This window comes from Pipistrellus hanaki, assembly GCF_964339955.1.
Source record: "Pipistrellus hanaki genome assembly, chromosome: 18".
Classification (NCBI taxonomy): domain Eukaryota; kingdom Metazoa; phylum Chordata; class Mammalia; order Chiroptera; family Vespertilionidae; genus Pipistrellus; species Pipistrellus hanaki.
This window is the reverse complement of record NC_140520.1, coordinates 12,025,039-12,043,315: the sequence shown is the minus strand read 5'-3', so window position 1 is coordinate 12,043,315 and position 18,277 is coordinate 12,025,039. Positions and strand designations below refer to the sequence as shown.

Here is an 18,277-nt window from a genome sequence, read left to right as displayed (position 1 = left end):
TGAGTCTGGGTCCCGGGCGGCGGGGTTTGGGTCTGTCTTCCTCACCCTCAGAGTCAGAAACAAAGGGAGGCGGGGGGAGCGCACCCGCTCGGGCTCCGCGATTCGCCCTTTATTTTGAACTCGCAACGTCAGCGGCCGCTGCCTGGGACCGGGGCGCGGGCCGGGCGGTGCGGGCCGGGCCGGGCCGGGCCGGGCGGGAGCTGGGGGCCCGGCCGCGTGGGCGGCGGGATGGAGGGCGCCGGGGGGCGGGGGGCGGGCGTGCGCGTGTGTGCGAGGAGCGAGCGGGGAGGCCGGGCCCGGGTGTAACCGGAGCTACAAAGGAGCGAGTCCGCCAGGGGGAGGGAGGGCGGAGCGCGGCGCCGGGGGCATCTCCGCCACCCGCCCGGGAAGAGGCCCCAGGTCCTCGCCCCGGGCCCGCAGCCCCGGCATGATGAAGAAGAACAATTCCTCCAAGAGGGTGAGTGCGCGCGGCCCCGCGCCCCACTTTGCGCTCCGGGGACCCCGGCCCGTGGGGGCTGCGAGCGGCCGCGCTCGGCGTGAGCCCCGCCGCCCCGGCCCCGCTGCCCGCGCCCCCGCCGGGGAGGGGGCTTTTGTTTACTTGGGTGGGGGTGTCACTTGGCCATGCGCCCGACCCCAGCCCGCGTCCCCCGGGGCCGGCTGCAGGGTGCCCGGCTCTGCGGCGGAGACAATGAGAAATTAAAGAAACGCCGTTAATCCGGCGCCCGAGGACCGGCTGGGGGAGGGGGCGGGACCCGTGGCGACCGGAGGCCACCGCGGCCCAGGCCCCCGGCCCCGCCGTGGGGGCAGTTGTTTATGTGGGAGACGGAGGAGGAGAGCCGAGGGGAGAGCCTCCGAGGAAGTGGGGAGCGGACCCCGGCCCGGGACTCCAGCCTCCGCGGGGCTGTCCCCCCAAAGAAGGGTCTCGAGGCTCTGGGTGCAGAGAAGGGAAGAGCGGTGGTCCCCTAAGTGCCCCTTCCTAACTGTCCCCTCCCCTCCTGCCCCGGTACAGGGGCCTCAGGATGGAAATCACCAGTCTGCGCTGCCCGAGAAGGTCGGCTGGGTCCGGAAATTCTGCGGGAAAGGCATTTTCAGGGAGATTTGGAAAAACCGCTACGTGGTGCTGCGAGGGGACCAGCTCTGCATCTCCGAGAAGGAGGTGGGTGCCCTTAGCCTCCAGCTCCCTGTCTTCTCCTGTTCCCCACCTTGTCTCTGGGGGGGAAGGGGGGGCTGATCTGCCTCTAAGGTCCCAGGTTTACCCAGCCCCTTACTTTGCTCCAAAAGCAAGTTCAGCGCCCCCCACCACTGATAGCTGCTGGGAAAGGTCACCCTGAACTGAGCGAGAAGACCGGAGTTAGAAGTTGAGGTTGCATCTTATTTAGTGATGTTTCTTGGCGAATGGATGCCTTTCTGACTGCAATGATATTCCCTACGTGTCCCCGGTGCCCCCTGCCCTGTCCTGGTCTCTGGCTGAAGGGGGTGTTTCTCTCTGCTGACACAAACGCTCTGCGAACAGCAGCATATCCGCCACCCCTTCCTGTCGCCCCCCCCCCTTCCTGCCTGAGGCAGGAGCGCACGCAGGTCAGCGCGGCAGCTGTGCTGCCCGGAACACAAACACACGCACAGCCAGGGTCAGTCTTAGGCGGTGGAGGTGGAGCGTTTGCGAGTGGCAGACCGTTATTTCTGTTGAAGCTAATGAATCAGACCTCGCTGTTTTCCCCTCCCACCCTCAATTCCACTAAAAAAATAAATAAATAAATGTTAAAAAGAAGCAAAGAACTCATTTTTCACCCTCTTCCAGCCCCTCGTCCTCCTCCCAGAAGGGAGGCGAATGTAGCTATGAACTCCTGGATCTATGTCTTCAGCTGAAATGTAAACCACAGTCCACATTGGGAAAGCACCTGAGCCAAGACCAATGAGTCCAGACTCTTGTCCCTTCTAGCTCTTGTTCTTGGGATTCATAACACAAAGTCCCATTGAGAAACTAAAGTGCCCTTCCGAGGGCTAGAAGGCACCAGTCCCTGCCTGGCAGCACAGCCGGGAGCCTGCCCTGTGCCCCCGGGCAGGGTGGCCCTGCCCCCCCCCCCCCCCATTTGGTGTTCCCTCAGCCGGGGCCAACTGGGAAGTCCTCCCTGAGTCCTAACCTCTTCTGCTTTCGGTAGTTGACTATATTTAGGTAAATAAATCCTTTTATGGTATTGAAACAGCCCCACACAGGGTCCCATAGAGATTCGTCTGAACAGCACATCCACTGAGACAACGAGGGAGGAAAGGAACACCGGGGCCAAAGACATCCCTCTGGGTGTCTAGTCCTGCCGCTTACGATAAGCCGAGAACCTGGTGAGAGAGTGAGGTGCGAGGAGACTTTGACAAGAGGATTTTTTTTAAAATCTTTTTATTGCCGAAGCCGGTTTGGCTCAGTGGATAGAGCATCGGCCTGCGGACTGAAGGGTCCCAGGTTTCATTTTGGTCAAGGGCATATCCCCAGTGGGGGGTGTGCAGGAGGCAGCGGATCGATGTTTCTAGCTCTCTGTCCCTCTCCCTTCCTCTCTGTAAAAAATCAATAAAATATATTTTAAAAATAAAAATATTTTTATTGATTTTAGAAAGGGAGAGGGCGAGAGAGAAGCATCAATGACGAGAGAGAATCATTGATCGACTGACTCCTACACGCCCCACACTGAGGATCAAGCCCATAACCCAGGCATATGTGCCCAGACTGGGAATCGAACTGTGACCTCCTGGCCATGCTCACAACCACTGACCCACACCAGCCAGGCAAGAGGACTTATTTTTAAAGGTCCCCTCCACCCAACTCCAGTGCTACAGAAAGTTATTACACAATTTAGCTGGCTTTCCAGTTAAAAAAAACAAACAAAACAAGTGTCAAAGTGTATCTCCTGTCTCCCCCGACCTTCATAATGGCAGGAAACTGGAGTGAGCCATCAGGAGGGCTTCCCACACGTCAGAGGACCTGAGGACAGGGAAAGGGCAGATGTTTTTCTGGATTGTATTTGTCCAAAGAACAAAGTCAGGGGGTGAGAGAACATGGGTGAGCCTTGTGTTCGGAGGAAGGGGTACAGTGATGGGAAAGGATGGAATGACCTCAGCCTAGGATGTGTGGTGTCCTGTGAGTCAGGAGCATCTGACTGCTCATAGGGCCAACGGCCCCCTCCTGAGAAGGGCCTAGGAAAAGAGAACAAGGCTATTGCTATTCTTCTTCTTTGGAGCCAGTTTCCATGGCACAATGGGTTAGATCAGTGGTCGGCAAACTCATGAGTCAACAGAGCCAAATATCAATAGTACAACGTTTGAAATGTCTTTGGAGAGCCAAATTTTTTAAACTTAAACTTCTTCTAATGCCACTTCTTCAAAATAGACTCGCCCAGGCTGAGGTATTTTGTGGAAGAGCCACACTCAAGGGGCCAAAGAGCCGAGTGTGGCTCGAGAGCCGCAGTTTGCCGACCATGGGACTAGATTAAAGGTGAAACTGCCATAGGACTCCAGGCTTTAGTCTGTCTACTTCCCCAAAGCTCCAGAGCCAGTAGATTCAAGATTTTAAAAAAAGAAATGCAAAGTATAATGTTTGTAAGTTACATGTTAATGTAAGAAAACTCTCTCCCTCCCCTAGAATTTGCAAGCCTTTTTTGGTTCTTCCCCTCATAAAGGCAGAGAGTCCCACAACCGCCTCCATCAAAGAAATCCTTCTGTATTTGTTGTTAAATTCCCCCTCATTTCCAGTCAAAGGGGCTGCTGTACAGGAGCAGAAACTAGACCTCAGAGAGACCTGGTGGTAGAGGAAATTCCGTTCAGGGCACCGTTTTTTGGCAGGCGTGGGAAAATCCCTTCTGTGTGCCGAGGACGAAGAACCCAGGGAGTGGAAGGGTTAAGTTTGGAAGGTGGGTCATTATCAATGAGACTTTGGGAATCAGAGAGGGGGAAACAGTACAGTGGAGAACATGGGTCTTGGAGCTGTCCGTCTTCCCGGGGACTGGAACATACTTGTCCTAACACTGGCATCAGCCATCTCCTACCCCTCCCCGCCCTACCAAGTGCTCACCTCTGTCCATGTGTCTCCTGCCCCCAGAGCTCCTCATCAGCTGTGTCCAAGCCAGAACCCCCCTCCTTTCCCTTCCCTTCCTTCCCTTTCCTTCCCTTCCCTTCCCTCCCTTCCCTGCCCTTCCCTGCCCTTCTCTTCTCCCTTCCCTTCCCTTCCTTCCCCCAAGGAAAACAACAAGTAACTCTCTTCCCCTGCTACGTACACACACCCTGCACTTTCCTCTCCAAGATTTCTGGCCTCTGCTGATAGTCTCAGCCCCGAGGAAGGAGGGGAGAAGAGGAGTGATGCATTACCTCACACCCCTGCCCGTGTTTCTGGGAATTGTTCTTGGATGTTCCTTGCCAGCATCTTGTGTACATCTACCCAGAATCCTTCAAGGCCTCTGATCCCTTCCCGGCTCAAAGCCAGGCGCCCTGGAAAAGGGAGAGCCCTGAGGAGCCACGCAGAAGCTGAGTGGGTGTGCGAGCAGCCGTCTCACCGGACTGGGGCTGTGTGACCGGCTCTTGTCACTACGTCAGCCCCTGGGTCCGGCGGCCAGTCAGAAGGATGGGCAGGTGCAAGGCCAGAGATGAGCTGGGGGTAGAAGAGAGAGCCACTTCCCTACGTCAAGGCTGTTGAGAACCAAGAGGACAGATAGTCTCTGCCACACACACAATCCCTGGTGCAGAGCTTGACAAGCGGGAGAGACTCTTGTGCAATAGTTCCCGTCAGGGCGAGTGGATGTCTTCCAGGGGAGAGAGGCGGCTGCTTCTATCTGTTCGGTTTTACCAGGACAAGTGCCGGTCTCTCTTCCCAGAAAAGCAGGACCAGCTCGTTGTCAGGGTCTGCCGACCCCAGAATCCAGCAGCGGAGGGTGAATGGGTTTTCTGACCGCAGGTTGCTTCCCCTAGGCCAGCAACCATGTCTCCTTTCCTCTCACAGGCCCCAGCAGTCCCTGAGCCACGGCTCCTGAATCCCAGGGCTGGGGGAGACACCGGGGCGGGGGAGACACGAACTCTGAGAGGTTTAAAAAGGAAGAAATGCTAATGGAATTTGCCTTGTGGAACTCGGAAAATGCTGGTTGGGGTTGGAGGATGTAGATAGAATTGTGGCCTCTGGTTTCGCAAGAGAGGCAAGAGCCAACGGCTGGATGGACCTGCGCAGGGCAGAACCAGGGTGCAAGACAGACGCTGCAGGCAGGAAAGGCTAAGTTTAGACGCAGGGAAGAACTTCCTGGCAGAACGGGGCCCTGGGCTCTCACACTGCGGTCACGGAAGGAGATGGCAGAAGTTACTTCCAAGTCTGGAATTCGGTCTTCCAGGGAGAGAACGGTGCAGCCGGCTGGAGAGAGGTGGCGGCTGGAATAGCTTTTCAAGCCTGAAGAGCTCGGTTGGGCCGGCACATGAGGGGAGGGAGGAGAATGGGAGCCACACGGGTATTTTTCGGCTTCCCTGAGCAAACTGAAGGAAACTCCTGAAATGAAGGAGGGAGATGACTCTGTAATAGCATATGTCGGGGAATGAGCCACGTAGGGTAAGAAGGCGACAACAGAACAATGTAAACATGAGATGGGGGAGGCCAGAGGCCTCCGGACACCCCCTGACAGGCCCTGCCTTCATCTCCGCCCTCGGGACAACCCAGGGCTGTCGGGTCTCGGTGCCTTTGGGATGACAGGGTTAGCCTGGTAGCTGTGTGAGCCTGTCCTCCGAAGGAGGGACAAAGTGGGAGTCGTGGACAAGGGCAACATCCTGGGGCGCTTGGCAGAGCACAGTCGGGAGGAGGAGTGTGAGCAGAAACCCAGCGGAGGCCGAAACCGGTTTGGCCCAGTGGATAGAAGGGTCAAAGGTTCGAAAGGTCCCAGGTTCGATTCTGGTCAAAGGCATGCCCCTTGGTTGCGGGCACATCCCCGGTGGGCCTTGGGTGGGATAGGCCTTTCCTGTCCTGTCATCCCTCCCCCTCAGGCTTCCTCTGTCCCCAAGACTGATCTAACAACTGGGGGGAAGAGACTAAGTAACTCTATCCTCATCACCTCCTCTCCCAGGTGAAAGATGAGAAAAACATCCAGGAGGTGTTTGACCTGAGTGACTATGAGAAGTGCGAAGAGCTCCGGAAATCCAAGAGCAGGAGCAAGAAAAACCATAGCAAGTTCACGCTTGCCCACTGCAAGCAGCCCGGGAACACGGTATGTCTCCCCTGCCTCCCGGCCGCAGGAGCACTGACCAGGTCAGGGTTCCCACACCGCTGACGCACTACAGCCCTGCCCTCAGGGCGGCCATCACTCAGGGCCAGGAATCTCATCTTGGATGAGGTCAGGGCCCGGGAGGGGGCCGGGAGAACACCTGTCCCCTCCAGGATCTCTCCCTCGGCCTCCTGGCTCAGAGGCCCTGGATTACTGCTCTCCCGCCAGCTTTTATCATTTAGCCTGAGAAGACTGTGGCCATTTCCTGCCCTCCCAGCAAGCCAGCCTTCAAACAAAGGTCATTGTCTTCCTCTCCCTCCCTCCTCCTCTCCCTCGCATACCCACCCACACACGCACGCACGTACACCCCAGCCTCCCTCTCCCTTGCGTACGCACATACGCAGGCACACATGCACACACACGCACATTGCTTGGGAGAAAATCCCTTTTCCCTGTATCCTGATATGTGGTTGAATTTCTGAATCTAATTTCTCCTGGCTAAGGCGAGCCATTCCTGTCGCATTCTATTTCCTCAAACAGTTAAAAGCCTTTATTTGAGCATTGTCCTTCAGCAAACCTCCTGCAGTTATTTCCAGTCCCACACATTAATACCCAAGACCCTTCTCAGCGCTTCTCTGGTCATTTCTAAAACAACGTGCAAGCTGTGGCATTTTGCAGGAATAGAGGCCGGTTTCTTTAAGTGATGGGTGACTCTGGAAGCAGAATCTCTTTCCTTCCAGGAGCAGGGTCTCGGAGAATGAGATTATCATTTCTTACTTCTTCACTGTCAAGGTGAGACACCCGCTCTGAAACCAGAATCTTCCCCTCACAGGCACCCAACCTGATCTTCCTGGCGGTGAGTCCAGAAGAGAAGGAATCGTGGATCAACGCCCTCAACTCTGCCATCACCCGGGCCAAGAACCGCATCCTGGACGAGGTCAGAGGCTCCTGTGGGGAGAGGGGCACTGGGGCGGGGGAGCTGCTGGGGCTCACTGAAGGGGGGGGGTGAGGGTGCGGCCTCCCGTTGACTTGCTCCCTCACCAGCTCCCTTTCAAAAACCCTTTTTCTCTTCCTACCCTCTCAGTCTTCTCTGCTAGCTCCCCCTCCCCTGCTCTGTGAGGCCAGGCCAGCCTTGGGCTAGCTGGAGGAGCCCCGTCCTTGCCCTAGGCCTTGCCCTTGGACTTGCTCAGAAGCAGTTCGTGGGAAGGTCTCTGTCCGAGCCCGGGCATGTTCAGGCCTCAGGGGATGCGGGTTTGGGACGGAGTCTGAAGAGCAGTCACGGCCTCACAGTGCTTCTCTCCAGGTCACGGTGGAAGAGGACAGCTACCTCGCCCACCCGACTCGAGACAGGGCGAAGATCCAGCACTCCCGCCGCCCACCCACGCGGGGACACCTCATGGCCGTGGTATGTAGGAGAGGACAGTCTGCCAAAGGGCCGAGTCCACGTCAGTCCGTCTTGGGGCTGTCGCCCAGAGATCCCACCGGAGGCATTTGTAGTGCCAGGGTCACCGGCCGGGAAGTCCCTCTCCCCGCCCGCCCTGCCTGATTCCTCCCGTTCAAAAATGTGTGTTCAGCACCTCCTGTGAGTTCTAAGGCCTCGTCCTCAATACACTCGCCATCCTTTGGGGGGAAATGGCAAAGGCAGGATAAGCTACTCTCTGGTGGCAACTGTCCACAGGCTCAGAGGAGGATCACAGTCACACACACACACACACACACACACACACATATACATACATACACACACCCCGTAACATACAAAGAGGTGCTTCTCTCGGAGGAGGGGCAGTCAGGTGGAAGGAGTGTAAGCCAGGCTCTGGAGTCAGACCCGGGTGGGAACCCAGCTTTACAAATTAGTTCCCTCTGGTTCCCGGAAGCTGCGTGTCCCCGCCTGTAGAGTGGGGCGGTGATCGCCCGCCGTAAAGGGCTGCCGTGTATGAAACCACATCTGTGTCCATGCGGCTGCGGCACTGACTGCCCTTAGCACTTGTTTTTAATTAGAGTATTCTAGAGTCTGGAGAACACGTTTGGTTGGAAGGCGAGGGGTTCTGAGCGCCCAGGAGCAGAGGGGTGGTGTGGCCCAGAAGATGCAGGGGCCGTGCTGAGCGGAGCATCCTGTGTCAGGCCCAGTGCGATGCCTAGAGTCCACGGTGTAGAAAACGACCTCTTCAGGAAGCTCTTAGCAGAGTGGAGGATGTGAGAAACATGCCTGAGGAATTTCTTTTAATCACAGGAAAGTAAAAGAGCAAAGTCCAAGTCGGTATCAGGAATAGGAAGGAGCAATCAGAGGGCTCAGCCGGGAAGGTGCTGAGGAGGGAAGGGGCACAGCTTGCGTCTCGGGGGCAGCCGCTCCTGCTGCCGATGGCTCACCCCTCCCTCCCCGCCTCTCCCTCTCCAGGCTTCGACCTCTACCTCAGACGGGATGCTGACCTTGGACCTGATCCAGGAGGAAGACCCCTCCCCTGAGGAGCCAGCCTCCTGCGCTGAGAGCTTCCGGGTGGACCTGGACAAGTCAGTGGCCCAGCTCGCGGGCAGCAGGCGCAGGGCGGACTCGGACCGAATCCAGCCCTCGGACCGGGCGAGCGGCCTCCCGCGGCCTTGGGAAAAGCCAAGCAAGGGGGCCACCTACACCCCCCAGGCCCCTAAGAAGCTGACCCCCGCCGAGAAAGGCCGCTGTGCCTCCCTGGAGGAGATCCTGTCTCAGCGGGACTCTGCCCCGGCCTGCACCCTCCACCTGCGGGCCGAGGAGCCCCCCGCCCTCAGCGCCCCGCACCCGGGGCAGCTGTCCCGGATCCAGGACCTGGTAGCGAGGAAACTGGAGAAGACTCAGGAGCTGCTGGCGGAGGTTCAGGGACTGGGAGACGGGAAGCGAAAGGCCAAGGACCCCCCTCGGTCTCCTCCCGACTCCGAGTCGGAGCAGCTGCTGCTGAAGACGGAGCGGCTGCTGGGAGAGGCGTCTTCGAATTGGAGCCAGGCCAAGAGGGTGCTGCAGGAGGTCCGGGAGCTGAGGGACCTCTACCGCCAGATGGACCTGCAGACCCCCGACTCCCACCTCCGACAGACGGCCCAGCACAGTCCGTACCGGAAGAGCCTCATGTGAAGGACGGGGAACCTGGGAGGGCGGGGGCACAGACTCTGATCTCCAGGTGTTGCAGGATAAAGCTTTTTTATTTACCTCAGTTAAAAAAAAAAACAAAACACAATCACATTTGTGACTCTTGCTGATGCCAGACCCTCCTGCAACCTTCCTTTCCCCAACCCCCTTCCCTTCCTTGCCCCCCTCTCAGATGTGAGGGGGGGTGACCCCTGTGGCAGGATTAGGCAGCTTTGACCAGATGGAGAGAGAGAGAAGGTGGCAAAGGCACAGTCTGACCATCTCACACACGCCATCCTCTGAGACGGGGCAATATGCTTTGTATAGGTGTTAAGATGGAGGGCGGGTCCCAAGCTTTCATCTGAGGGTGGAATTTTAGCTCCAGGGTGTGGGAGCCAGAGCCACTGGTCCACGCACACAGAAGGGAAACCTCCCAGGCCTGAGAGGATTGGGGGATTAAAATCCTCCCTGTCAGCACTGGCTTCTCACTCCCGGCCAGCCCCGATGGAGACTGAGCTGCCTGCCTGCCTCCCACGACCCTTCCCAACACTGATTGAGAGACGGGGAGGGAGGTGGGATGGGTTTGGTCACTGGATGAGAGGGTCCTAGCAGAGAGGAACTGAGGACAGCTGACCTCAGCCGAAGAGCCACACTAAGACTGAAACTGATTTGTGATGCAAGCTAGGTTGGATGGAGGGGAAAACCGAACATGTGCCCAGTTCCTCTTTTGGCCGAGCTGGGTTTCCTGTAGCCTCCCCCTCCGTCCTCAGACCTCCCTCCAACACCAATCAGGCCCAGCTCTAGAAAAGCATCTCTGCTCACGCCTCCCAACCTGCTCCCTTGCAGGCTTCCCCATGGCAGGGCCTTCACAGCTCATTTCATTCTGTTGGCTTCTTTCCTCTGACATTTCTGAGATCAGGTTTGGTAACAAGAGGTCAGGTCCAGAGGAGAATTGTGAAGGCCAGATTTGGGTGATTTTGGGGAAGAAGGACAGAGCCCATGGACCAAGTAAATGCGGTATTGACACTTTTGGCACTTGGTCAGCTTCCCTAGAGCTTTTAGGGGTGGGAAGGAAGAAGGGGGCGGAAAGGAGGACAATGGGACATCGGCTGGCAGGTCCCGACTATGAGGCTGCCCCAAGGTGATGACATTCAGGAGGACAGGAGGGAGAGAAGGTAAAACCTTTGGATGAAACACAGACCCTTCAGTTCCTGTTCTGCTCGGACATTATCACTCCCACAACCCATGCAAGCAAGACGGGGAGTCTCCAAGTTACACTCTCTCTAGGGGAGAGATGCTGTTTTTAGTCCCCGCCACTCACAGGCATGATTCCCAAGATCTGGCCTGAGGTTACCTACACTAGTCTCTTCCCTGGGAACATGCCTACCGAGTGGGGAGGAGTGCACGCGAGTGCCACCTACAAGCCATCCCCAGAGTCTGCCGGGGCAGCAGGTGAGGGAATCTGGGTCTCCGGGCTTTGTCCTCCAAGCAGGAGTCACCCTCCTAAACTCTAAGCATGGGCAGCAGGCCACTGTCACAAACATTGAAAGTCTAGGTTAAATGATACTTTTGCCCTGACTGGCATGGTCAGTGGTTCGAGCACCTGCCACCAAAGGGTTACCAGTTCAATTCTTGGTCAAGGGCATGTACCTGGGTTGCAGGTTCAATCTCCAGTGCCAGTTGAGGCAGGTGCGGGAGGCAACCAATTATGTGTCTCATGTTGATGTTTCTCTGTCCCTTCCTCCTTCCCTCCCTTCCACACTCTCTAAACATCAATGGAAAAAATATCCTTAGGTGAGGATTAACAACAACAAAAAACATACTTTCTTTATATAAGTCTCCATCTTCGTACGAATTTCCTTTTCCCTTCTTTCCTCCTCTGTCGCTCCCACGTAATGAAGAAAAAGACATGAGCAAGAATGGCAGGTATGTCCCAACATGTCAGTTACCTGTGGCTCCCAAGGGGATTAGAGGACGGAGGAGACACTGGAAAGAAGGATGACAGGTGAGGGGAAGCAGAAAAGGAAGATTAGGGGCCCCGGGCCACCAAGAGCTGGGCACTGAGCTCCTGGGGTCTTCGGGCACCAGAACCAGATCACAAGGTGGCAAAATGAGCCCAATTCTGGAGCCAAGCAGATGTGGGCTCAAATTCTGACTTTAGTTACACGAGGCTCTGGGCAGAGCGCAAGCTTCCTGAGAGTCGGTGTTCTCGTCTGCAGGTGGAGTTATTGTTGATGGGCACAGCCTGGGGGAGATGCCTGGCCGTGGGTAGCTGGCCTCTGGCGCTCACTCGGGAAGGGGCAGCTGTGGCTGCGGCAGCTGCTGCCATCAGCGTGGCTCAGTGGGCCAGGCACAGCCAGCTCAGGTGGCGGAGCAGCTTGGCATGAGGCCTGGGGCATGGGGTTAATCACTGTCACTTTGTTCTCGTCCGGGAGCTCACCCAGTGCACAGGCTGTGCCCAGGTACTGTTTGGAGGGCCAGCGGCAGAAAGAATCCCAGAGCTCAGCACAGAGCCAAGCTTCCCGCTGGAAAACCAGCTTCAGGTGGGCCCTGATGGTGGTGCTGCCATGATTTCTGTTAACAGACTGTGAGCATGGGCACTGCCTGGGGGCGATAATGCTGCCACTGTAGCTCCCCTCCCCCCACCCAGCACCTCCTTCCTCACCCCATCAGCTCAGTGTCTTCCCCCGCAGTGGTTTCCCTACTGCCTCCTGGTCACTGTACTCTGGGGTGCATGGGTAGAGGGAGTGGGGGGATGTGGACAACTTGCTTACTACACAGTTCCCAGTAGAGATTTTTCAGGATGAATACGATTTCTCTCCCCTCTCCAGTCCCCCCCCCAGATACACACACACACACATGCTTTTCGCTCCACAACTTTGTTTTATTCTATTCTTACCCTGTTGGACTGGAAAAGGGAAAATCATTTGGGAGGCCCTAGGTTGGGGAGGGGGGGAGATCCGGGACAGAGTTCAAGCGGGTGAGAGGCAGAGACAGGCAAAGAACCAAGTGCCATTTCACATCTGTGGCATTTCCTCAGCTTTTCTTGTTCTTCCTCTTTAAATTGTTAAGTGGTTGGGGGAACAGTCCAGGTCTTGCTCCATCAGGAAGACTGCCTGAGGTGTTGATCTGGAAAGCTGATGAGTTAATTTGCATGCAATTTCCTTATTTCCTCAGCATTGTTATGGGTTGTTTAGGGTGAAAAGAAAGCGAGGGGGGCGGGGGGGGGGGGACACGACACCGGACAAGAGAGAGACCCAAAGAGTTTCTCTAACTCCTGCTCCAGCCTTTAGGAGCCATGCTGGGGCTGGGTGTTTGTTAGATCTCGTTAAGATTTCTTCTGACTCCCCCCCAACTCCCCAGCCCCCGCCGAGAAATAGCTCCTGCCCCTCTCCAACATTCTCCCAAAATGAAAAATCTGGTCCCAAAGACCCTCTCCTTTTTCTAAACCTCACAGGCAAGAGCCCAGCCCTTCTGCATCCTTGGGTCTCAGCTACAGCTGCCTCCCTCCTCTCACCCCCTTGCTTTGCCTGGTGCATTTCTCTCTCTGCTTTCTTCCTACCTCCCGGTCTCCCAACAGCAGCAGCCAATCCCCAGCTCGGTCTAGAGCCAAACCATATATGGCGAGATTGGAAAGAAACCCGAGTAAATACGGGAGGGAACACACACACACACACACACACACACACACACACACACACACACACACACACGAGTTCTGAACGCCTCTCTGCATGTGTCTGATTGTCTGATTGAGTCCCACCCTTCCCTGTCCCTGGCTCACCGCACCCACAGAACGAGGAACCTGTTTGCTGATTCCCTGCCTGTACGTTTGCCCCGTGAGACCATCACTCCAGCGGGCTCCCTCTGACCTAGATTCTCTGCACTAATTACCAGCTTAACGAGATCTAACAAACACCCGGCTTAGCACGGCGGAGACCCTGGAGGTCAATTAGTGCAACCGGCTCCATCAGGATTGGAGAGAGGGAGCCAGACACTCCTGTGCACGCCCAGCCCCAACCCCAGCCAGACCCTGGGCTTCCTTGCCTGCATGGAGAGAATGCAACAATCAGCAGGACCGGTTTAAAAATAGGATCTTGGAGGAGTAATAGGTGTGGGAGAGCTGTGTTCATGTTGGGGCGCTCTTGGGGAACACAGATTCCCGGCTCTTCCTGAGTTCTTTGGAGGGTAGAGGCTGGTGCAGGGACATAGACACTTTCCATTTTCGTAAAGACTGGAACTCTTGGTCAAAGCATCGGTCTCCAACTCCTCATCTTTCCTCCTCTTCGCTTCTCTCTTTGGACAAGTTGGGGCTACCTCCCCTGCCTTTCCTGCTGGTTTGGAAGAGGTCTGAGATCACCTCTTTCTTTCAGAAATACTACATTCAACCTCATTCTTGCTTTTTCTTCTCCCAGATGTTAAAACTATGACAGCAAATGACTCCTTCCTCCCAAGAAACACAGAAAAATGTAAAAGAGGGGTCATCAGGTTTGGGTAACAAAGTACTGTCAGTCACTTTGGGGTGATGCTCCAATAACTGTCCTGTAGGGAGAGGAAGTGGTTGGAACTGGTGGCAGTGGGAACCTGGCTGCTTTTGCAAAGCTTGTCCACCCCGCAGCAAGTGCAACACCACAGAAAGGAAATGAAACGGGGCGATGTGCCTCGGTGTCCATGTGTCTATCTGGGTTCCTTTGTCAGGTGGCAAAATAAGGCAGCGGAATGGTGTCCTGTCCTACGTCTTCCATGCAGGCCAGTTATCCTCATCCAGTCCCTAAGTCTGTGGCTGTCGTGGGAGGCGAGGGGAGAGGGCTGGTGGAATGCCCGGTGCCCAAGTGGGAAGTGGAGCCACCGCAAGAACATAACGTTCCCCTCCCCCCAGCCTCCACCCAGCGCTGGCTGCAGAGGCCTTGTCCATAGTCCAGACGTACATAGGAATTGGGAACCTGGGGGACAGGAGGATGCACAGAAGCATTCCATCTCTATGTTGACGCCTCCCAAACTTTCTTCCTTGATCTAAACCCCACTCTGGGATCAAGTCACAGCCAAGTGTCTGTTTGACATCTCCACTTGGGTATTCAGCAAGCATCTTCAACTTAACCTAGCGGGGTGGGTCCTTAACCTGTTAACCGAGCGGGACGTATAAATACGTCAAACGTAAACAATATTGGGAACGGGTAAGGACGTATGAATACATCCTGGAAATAGATGTTGCATCCTGAGAGGGACGGTATATATTTTTTGTAATCTTTATAATTGTTTGTAAAATTTATAATTTTTTAATTCGATGTTTCCATTTTTTGTTGGTATTCTTTTCTATTTGTTTGTAATTTTGTATTTTCCTTTGTGCTTAATATATAAATAAATGGAAAAAAATATATTTCATTTATTTTAATTAAGTATAAATAAAAAAAAATAATATAAAATTACGTCCACTGGGCATGATGTACTGACACATCCTAGTGAAGGAGTATGCGCCCATTGTACGTTGTGTAATTAAAAAGGGAACTCCCCGGTTAACAGGTTAAATAACGGTCCCCAATGCATCAACCTCCCTCCCTCCATGCTCTTTTTCAATGTGGGTTCACTGCTCCTCCCGCTTGAAAGGCATTGCTATTTCTCCAACCACTGTTTGAAATGGGGTTTGCCTGGCTGCTTGCTTTGACTAATAGGATATGCCATTGTGTAAGTTCTGGAGCTCAGAGGTCTTGCCGTTTCCTCGCTGACCTTCTTGAAATCCAGCTGCAGGTACGAGCCTGAACTAACATCCTTGAGGATGTGATTCCATGTGGGGAAAGAGGCCATGAAACCACACGGAACTACCGCCAACAGCCAAGCCTCCAGGCAAGCACAAGTTGAATGCAGCACAACAGATGAGGCCAAAAGACCAGCCATCCAATTACTCCACAGAATTGTGAGACATGAATAAACCATCATCGGTACATGGAAATGGGATATTGCCATCATTAAAACCTAAAGCATGTGACATTGGCAATGGGACCAGACAGCAGGCAGCAAGGAGACTATTAGTAGAGGCTGGGTGAGCAGAGAGGAAATTGTTGTGTTATATAGAGGGGGAATGAAACCGTTACCTGTGGTACTTGGAAAACAGAAAAAGTATCTAATGGATTTGTTGGAGGTGGCCACGGAGGTTTCCAGGCAGAATGTTGAAAGTACTAATAAGTTGTGTGGGGTTTTTTTAGCTGTAAATGATAAGGTACTGCAAGACGAAGGAACTAAAGAAGGAACCATTCCATTTGCAAACTCGGGAGGAAAAATAATAGATAGAAATGGTCTCCAGCCAAAAAACTTTCACCAGCGGAAACTTAGAAGTAGCTGAAGGAGAGGACCATCCTGGCCAGGGAAATTATTCAGCCGTTTGAAAAGTACAGGAGAACAACTCATTCAAGGACAATGGAATTGGCTGATTGCTACTAAACTGCATTGGCGTTTTACAGAGAGATAAGGAAAAGCAGTTACCAAACAATTTACCAAACAACTGAAACCCGGTGTGAAAGCCAGAGGCTTATTTGGGAGCTTACAAAGAGGTCCTTAGCGCCTGCAGGAGGAAAGCAGGAAATGATGAAGATCCAACTCAGAAATGAAGAGAGTCACAGAGCTTCAAAGACTGTCACCTGAGGCAGGAAGCTGGAACCTTCAGCCATGCTAGATCTGTTATGCCATGACCAGGGCATTGGTTGAGAAAACCTAGACCGGAACCCTAATGCACTGTATCCTCCTATCCTTAGGATACAAGGTTCATATTCCAGCAAGGTCCCCTGGGATAGTTCAAACGTGTTATTAAAAGACTGGAAAAAGTGATGGCTCACACCGACCACGTTTGAAATGCCTAAATTGCCACATCGGGCAGTAAAAGGAAAGGATTTAAAATCTTAGGGAGTGGACATTTGGGATGGATATAGTATTTGAATCCTGAAGACCCACCATAGGGTTACCATGAAATTCCCAGAAGACACGCCATCAGGAGGGTGCTAATGAGAGGGGCATCAACCAGCATCACTAAGGTCAGTGGTGACTTGCCTCTTCAAGCCAGGGATGAAGGTAGGAGAGGCAACTACAGAGCTAGAATAGCCACGGCAATCATCACCATCCCCAGAGGGAAGGCAGCAATCATAGGAGCTAGAGTCACAATTATCTTAATGACCAGCACGGCGGAAGGGCCAGCCAAGAGAGCTTGATCCACAGAGATCTGAGCTGGTTAGCAGAACACAATGTCCTGAGGAATACAATACATGGGTAGCACATGAGAGCATAGTTTGATCTCTAATCAAAAGAACGCAAGACTGGATGAGCAGGAGGCTGAGCACTTGATTGTATTCCTTGATGTGGAGAAATGGGGATCCTTGTGCACTGTTCGTGGGAATGTAAAATGGTGCAGCCACTTTGAAAAAACAATATGGCAGCTCCTTATAAAAACAGAATTACCTCATTATTATAGTAATCCCACTCCTGGCATATTTCTGAAAGAAGTGAAAGCAGGATCTTGAAGAGACAGTTGCACACCCAAGTTCATAGCAGCATTATTCACAATGGACCAAAAGTGCAAGAACTCCAAGCGTCCTATAAAGGATGAAATGGATAGTCCTAGCCGGCTTGGCTCAGTGGATAGAGTGTCAGCCTGCAGACTGAAGGGTCCCAGGTTTGATTCTGGCTAAGGGCACATGCCTGGATTGCGGGCTTGATCCCCATTAGGGGACATGGAGGAGGAGCCAATCAATGATTCTCTCTCATCATTGATGTTTATATCTCCTCCCTTCCTCTCTGACATCAATAAAGAAATATATTTTTTTTAACTTTTTAAAAAAAAGGATGAATGTGCCGAAACCGGTTTGGCTCAGTGGTAGAGCCAGACTAAAAGGTCCCAGGTTCGATTCTGGTCAAGGGCATGTAGCTTGGTTGTGGGCACATCCCCAGTAGGGGGTGTGCAAGAGGCAGCTGGTCGATGTTTCTCTCTCATCAATGTTTCTAGCTCTCTATCTCTCTCCCTTCCTCTCTGTAAAAAAATCAATAAAAATATATTTTTTTTAAAAAAAGATGAATGTATAAACAAAATGTGGAACATATACAATGAAATATTATTCAGTCTTAAAAAGGTAGGAAATCCTGTTATATGCTACAAATGGATGAACCTTGTAGACATTATGCTAAGGGAAGTAGGCCTTACAAAAAGACAAATACTGTATGTTTCCACTTACATGATATATTTAAAGTAGTGAAATTCATAAAAAGTTCTGGAGCTGGGATGCACAACATTGTGAATATACTTAACACTACTGAACCGTATGTTTAAAAATGGTTATGGGTGATCAATTTTATGTGTTTGTTTGTTTTTTACCACAGTTAAAAATATTTTTAACACTTTTTAAAAACTCATGATCCCTTGCCTAGTTCTAGCCCTGAGGTTATTTTCAGATCTAAAACATATTGAACAAAACAGTGGCTGAGTCCCCTGAGGGAAGGACCCTGCACTAGCTCAGCAAATATATAGTGTATTAATCCACCAGTCTTTCTCCCAAGGGTGACTGTAAACTAGGGGAGGGGAGCATCCAGTAGGACACTGGGTCTGAAATGACACTGATGTTCAGAGACCTGAAATGTCACTGTGGACCCCCATTAGGATGGGATATAAGATATAAGCCAGGTCAAAATGGCATCTTGGTTCAAGTCCATCTTATAGCAGATCCACTGGGTCCATGGCCCCACCTGTTAGTCACTGCCCCAGCCTCTGAATGTGTAACTGGGATGTATATATTTTGCAGTTAGAAAACGCCTCATAACCCTAACTGGTTTGGCTCAGTGGATAGAGCGTCAGCCTGTGGATTCAAGGGTCCCAGGTTTGATTCCGGTCAAGGGCATGTACCCAGTAGGGAGCTGATTGATGTTTCTCTCTCATCGATGTTTCTTTTTTTCTTTCTTTTTTTCTTTTTAAATATACTTTTTTATTGATTTT

At 53.2% G+C, this 18,277-nt stretch overlaps 1 protein-coding gene across 1 annotated transcript; it reads left to right on the top strand.

The window, feature by feature from the left end:
• The first annotated feature begins 145 nt into the window (after positions 1-145).
• On the top strand, positions 146-9,418 carry PLEKHO1 (pleckstrin homology domain containing O1). Its single transcript, XM_084866647.1, has 6 exons — positions 146-457; positions 1,010-1,156; positions 6,078-6,218; positions 7,048-7,152; positions 7,519-7,620; positions 8,614-9,418. The coding sequence occupies exons 1-6, from the start codon at positions 428-430 to the stop codon at positions 9,313-9,315; spliced, it is 1,227 nt and encodes a 408-aa protein (XP_084722773.1). The 5' UTR covers positions 146-427; the 3' UTR covers positions 9,316-9,418.
• Positions 9,419-18,277: the final 8,859 nt, after the last annotated feature.